Source organism: Coccidioides posadasii, chromosome 1 (genome assembly GCF_018416015.2).
Source record: "Coccidioides posadasii str. Silveira chromosome 1, complete sequence".
NCBI classification, from domain to species: domain Eukaryota; kingdom Fungi; phylum Ascomycota; class Eurotiomycetes; order Onygenales; family Onygenaceae; genus Coccidioides; species Coccidioides posadasii.
In genome coordinates, this window is record NC_089407.1 from 3,998,772 (window position 1) to 4,004,022 (window position 5,251).

The window sequence follows — 5,251 nt, forward strand, 5'->3', positions numbered from 1 at the left end:
ACTATATCACATGCAAAAGTGTCCAAGTTCACCATGTGTCTGAGTTCACTGTGAAAGACGTTACATGGTGTTACAGATGGTCAGATGAACTTTTACTCAGCCATGTGTGATGAGCTCAGGACACTGGGAGCTGATCTGTATCCTGCCTCACCTATACATCACCCCCTTCTCACTCAACCCTGTCAAGCAGGTCCTTAAAGCGACCTGCCTCCGGCGCTACTCTGGGCCCAGTACAATTGTAGCCTTTTGGGGCAATTCAGATTCCCTCTTGATTATTAGAGGTAGTCGCTCCATAACTAAAGCCTTAAATATATCTTGCGCATTTGTATGCTTTCACCTGATGATTTCATACTGTAACAAGCACACTGGCATTCTTATACCATGTTAAAAGCAGATTCTCACCACTTTTGGCCTGTGTATCCTCCGCATATGCCCATCGCCTCATAAAATCTTCGTGGGTGGATAGCCGAGTCAACTTCCCAGTGATAGCACGGTACACATCTTCAATTACAGTGAAATCTGTCGGGAAAAATATATCAAAATAGCCTTGGTGGACCTAGTTAAATAATCAGCTAGAAGCCCCGAAGCTATTACATAGCAGATTTGACTCGAAAATGTTCCTGAAGACGGACCCACTTACATAAGGGGTCATGACTTGAACAGTTCTTCGTTGATATCGTGTTTGTACTACAGGCGCGTTATAACCGGGTGTTGTATCTGGAAGACTGTCAAAATCGCTAGCAACAAGCCGATGGGCAGGAAAGTAATTGTGTAATATGTAGAAAAACTCCATCAGTCTTGTGGGTATGTATTCTGGTAATGTCATGTTGGCGGCGAATGGAAACGAGGATTGGATAGTCCTCCACATGCGCGAACGTAGTGGAGTGGAGAATGGCCGGCGGGCAGCCGCTTGTCTAATGCGCAGAAATCGAGACGCAGAACGGTCTAGATTAGCAACGTAGTACTCATAGAATTCACCATCGGAATCAACTAGAACACATCCTTGTCGAGGCTGGCCTGTTTGCAGGTCGTATCGAATTGCATCGTGCGCGAAATTATCAAAAACTTCAAGGGCAAGGAAAAAGCACGGGGAATGGACGTAAGTGTCCCATTCAAATATGGAGCGATTTATGATTTCAACATGGCCACGATGGCCATCGTCATAGATCGATCCGTTTAGGGTTTTCTGTTGTGTATCTGCGAGATGAGAGGAAATTTCAATTATTTTGAACTTGGTTCGCTGATACACTTCGGGGTCAACCTCCCGGATGTAGTCAAGAATGTTAAGCATCAAGGTACCATTGCCCGCCCCCATTTCGTATATTATCAGATCATGATACGGAAACAATGTCAACTTGTAATTCGTAACAAGATACCGCGCAATGGCCTCTCCATAATAAGGCCGAAAGAGCTCAGTCGGTGTATGCCAGAGCTGGCGGGTGTGGTTTGGCGTAACCGCATCCAGCTTGTCTTCAAATTCGGCGTACCTTTGGTCGACCAGGCGATTGAACGCTGGGCCATCGTCGATATTATTGAAATCGAAAGGTTCTCCGGGAGTGAAAATTGTCGCATGCTTGGAGAAATAGCCATAATAGGGGTTGTACAGACTATCTATAATAGGCCATCAAAATAGGAAGGTCGATAGGGTGGACGGGATTCCCCTCGTACCTTCAATGAAGTCCCGGGTTAGCATCTTCACTCCCCGTGGTCGTTCTCGCCGCGACCGTAGATCTGCAGCAGAAACCATGGGATGTGCCATCAAGGCTTGCGATAGATCGCTGGAGAAGTGGTCTGTTCTATGTCGCCAAAGAGTTTCTTGATCCAATTTCCGTCTCACAACTGATGATTTTGCGAAAAAGCGACATGGCGGCTGTCTGACACCAGGCAGCCCAGACCAACTATAAAATGTTGGAGAGTAGTGATTGAAAGCTGGCCATTTGCGCTTGAAGAGACAGCAAAAGGGCTTTACCCTGGATACTGAATCCATTTATTGTGGTTTGTGTGTGCATTCAGGAAACCCCAAAAGGACTGGAGCTTTTGAGCGATCTAAAAAAAAAAGGTGTTAGTCATCCTTAGCAGATCTGTCGGGCACTAGGGACGGAGTACTCCGTAGTGACCCCCCATGCTGGCCTGAGTAGCCCGAAACTAATTGGCCTGTGGCATCATTGCGGCTGTGCGAGGAAGAACACGTCTCCTTTCCCAAAAGTCACGCCATGACAGGCATTAAAGTCATAAAGCTAGCAAGTTTTGTCCCATCAATTGATCCATCATTTGATTTTGGACAATGCCTGTGAAAATGGGTGATAATTTGATATCCCCTTTAAAATCTCTTGTCGTTACCTTTGCTTAGGAGCTAAATACTAGACATATTTATTCTTAATCCCCGTTTGAGCGACTTCTCCACATTTTGCTGCAGTAGATTCGATCATTGCAGTGTTAGCATATAGATCTCTCCAACAACCTGGCATTTTCTTTACCAAATTCAACAATGAGATTAGTTGCGAATTTTTTTTCCCTTGCTGCATTCTCCTTTCTTCGGCCGGTCAATGGCGAAAACTACGTCCCTGCGTTTCGGTGGCATTTGCCCGATGATTGTCCAGTATGTTCCTACTCCCAGCATACGCTAACTCATCTGATATGATTCTAGATCGATTCCAAGTCGACTATTCCCGATACGTGTGCCTCCTTTGCGACGGTGAATTCTGCTAATACGGAGATTGCACCAATTTTAAAATCGATCACACAAGATACTGATTTTTTTTCCTACTATCGCCTCAATCTGTTTAATAAGAAATGTCCCTTTTGGTCGGATAACACTGGCATGTGTGGCAACATTGCCTGTGCTGTTAGTACGTTAGAGTCCGAAGACGATATTCCGGCCATATGGAGGGCGGAGGCGTTGAGCAAGCTGGAAGGACCTAAAGCTGGGCACCCGGGCAAAGAACAGCAACGAGCAAGGCCAAAAAAAAAGCCCCTTCAAGGAATGCTTGGGGAAGATGTTGGTGAATCATGTGTGGTGGAATACGATGATGAATGTGATGAAAGGGATTATTGCGTACCTGAGGATGAAGGAGCTACCGGAAAAGGGGATTATGTGAGTTTGGTTGATAATCCTGAACGATTCACTGGCTATTCTGGACCAGGTGCCTGGCAAGTTTGGGACGCAATTTACCGGGAAAACTGTTTTCTCAAGCCGTCCCAGCAAGGGTTCCCCCCCCAAAAGAGGATGAACTTTGGAGCATTGCAGGCTGCTCACAGTTTTCAACATGTGCTCGAAAAGCATGAAAGAGAACAATCTGTTAGTGCTGTCCTTCATAATGAAGGATATCCTGTGGATGATGAATGTTTGGAAAAACGAGCTTTCTATCGCTTAATAAGCGGAATGCATGCCTCGATATCAACTCATCTGTGCTGGAATTATTTCAATCAGACTACGGGAGAATGGTTGCCAAACCTGCAGTGCTACAAGGAAAGACTTCACTCTCATCCAGACCGGATATCTAATCTTTATTTTAACTTTGCCCTTCTATCTCGCGCTGTTGCCAAATTGCAGCACCACTTGCAAAACTTCTCTTATTGTGCCGATGATCCCGAGCAAGATCATGAAACGAAGCAGTGGATGTCCCAGCTGACCGATACCCTTGCTTCTGGGCCTCAGGTTTTTAATGAGAGCATCATGTTTCAGGCTCATGGCGGGATTGCGTTAAAGGAAGATTTTCGTAACCGTTTTCGAAACGTCAGTCGACTGATGGACTGTATCGGATGTGACAAGTGTCGCCTCTGGGGAAAGCTTCAGACTGCCGGATATGGTACGGCGTTAAAGGTCTTGTTTGAATTTGATGGACCCGAGAGTAATAACGGTTTACTTCGAAGAACGGATCTGGTTGCCTTGATTAACACTTTGGGAAGAGTCTCTCATAGCGTATCGGCGATTCAAAAATTTGAGAAGGCTCTCAAATCGGGCGCGGATCATTTGACAGCACATGCAAGTCCTTCACGTACACTTCGACAGCCTCGGGCTAGTTCCGAAGGTAAAACCGCTGCGATAGCTGGTAACAACGCCCAAAATCGAGACTCCGAGCAGCAAGAGGAAGCGATGAGCGTTAAAGATGTATTCAACAAGGAATGGCGTGTAGTATGGCAGGCATACGCTTATGTGCTTCGGAGTTGGGCGAGGTTCCCGAAACTGATGTAAGTTTCAGCTGGACCTGTATTTTATATTCACTGCTTAACGCTAATAAATTTCCAACATCGCCATAACCAATTTTGCTAATCATGTTTTATTAAGCAGATATCATATTTTTACCACAGAGATTGGCCGCTTGTGGAATTACTGGCTTGGGAAACCTATTTCTCCTCGGTTATGGAGAATATCGTTTCCGAGCAGGGATGAATTATGAATGGACCGCCATGAGGTTTCTACTATTTCTTTAGCGTTTCCCCTTTGGGCTCTACAGTGAGGGGTTATCGTATCTTGACGTACTGGGTGTGATCTGAGGATGACTACGGAGTACTCTGTACTTGATTGAAAGAATACTGCTGCCCGGGGCTAGGGCCAACAATGTCTTGGACGACAAAGAGGCCGTTATCGAGGGTAATGGGCCAGGATCGCGTCGGCCGATGGTCGGAACTGGGACGGTACAGTACGGTCCCGTCCCGTTGTGCTCAGTACTGATACCATATTGAGGGGAAGTACGGGGGTAGCTTGGTACTATTACCATGCCAGATGCTCCGTTTCCAAGGCGAGCCTCCTTGCCAAGCGTGCGTACAGATCAACCCACAGTGTGCTGAGCTCACCACACCATGTATGTAATTTATGTTCAGCGCCATGTAACATTACAAGCAGGCACATGACCAGACTAAACCTAATATAACCTACTGCAGTCAGCTCTAGCTTATTAATCTAAGCTAAACTTTAGATTTTAGTTTATATACGGAGTACGGAGAACTCCGTCGAAATGGGGAAAATAGAACGTGCCACCGTTTCCCGTGGCCCTGAGCTTCAAAATGGTGGTCCTTGCATGTTACCACTAGCCTATTTCCGATTCCATCCTTCGAGCTTTCGCGCTTTCGAGCTTTCGCGCTTTCGAGTTTTCGCGCTTTCGCGCTTTGAAGCGTTCGCGCGACCACGCCCGAGAGCCCGCGAGTGTCCCACGCAAGATAAAAATTATTTGTTATAATGTAATTCACCCCCGAGCGGCTCACCCCAGCGAGCGGCTCACCAAAATCAAAATATCTTCAATTTTCTAAT

The 5,251-nt window shown here is 46.2% G+C and overlaps 2 protein-coding genes across 3 annotated transcripts; one reads left to right on the forward strand and one right to left on the reverse strand.

Annotated features, from left to right (window-relative positions):
* Window positions 1-247: 247 nt before the first annotated feature.
* On the reverse strand, window positions 248-1,987 carry D8B26_001163 (uncharacterized protein; the record flags this gene model as incomplete). The annotated part of the gene is made up of 3 exons (XM_003070668.2): window positions 248-556; window positions 641-1,611; window positions 1,669-1,987. The coding sequence occupies 3 exons, from the start codon at window positions 1,985-1,987 to the stop codon at window positions 347-349; spliced, it is 1,500 nt and encodes a 499-aa protein (XP_003070714.2). The 3' UTR covers window positions 248-346.
* Window positions 1,988-2,279: 292 nt separating this feature from the next.
* ERO1_1 (endoplasmic oxidoreductin-1) lies at window positions 2,280-4,879 on the forward strand. Of its 2 annotated transcripts, XM_003070667.2 has the most exons (3): window positions 2,280-2,599; window positions 2,648-4,191; window positions 4,292-4,879. In XM_003070667.2, exons 1-3 carry the CDS (start codon window positions 2,489-2,491, stop codon window positions 4,398-4,400), a joined length of 1,764 nt encoding a protein of 587 aa, XP_003070713.2. In that variant the 5' UTR covers window positions 2,280-2,488; the 3' UTR covers window positions 4,401-4,879. The 2 variants fall into 2 exon arrangements, with proteins under 2 accessions (XP_003070713.2, XP_065979530.1); XM_066123456.1 differs by having other exon boundaries at window positions 2,280-4,191.
* The last annotated feature ends 372 nt before the right edge of the window (window positions 4,880-5,251 follow it).

Bases quoted from the DNA above. Each gene is read 5' to 3' on its own strand.
- ERO1_1 (XM_003070667.2), top strand. From the start codon at position 2,489: ATGAGATTAGTTGCGAATTTTTTTTCCCTTGCTGCATTCTCCTTTCTT. The intron at 2,600-2,647 runs GTATGTTCCTAC...ATATGATTCTAG, and splicing joins ATTTGCCCGATGATTGTCCA to ATCGATTCCAAGTCGACTAT. The intron at 4,192-4,291 runs GTAAGTTTCAGC...TTTATTAAGCAG, and splicing joins GCGAGGTTCCCGAAACTGAT to ATATCATATTTTTACCACAG.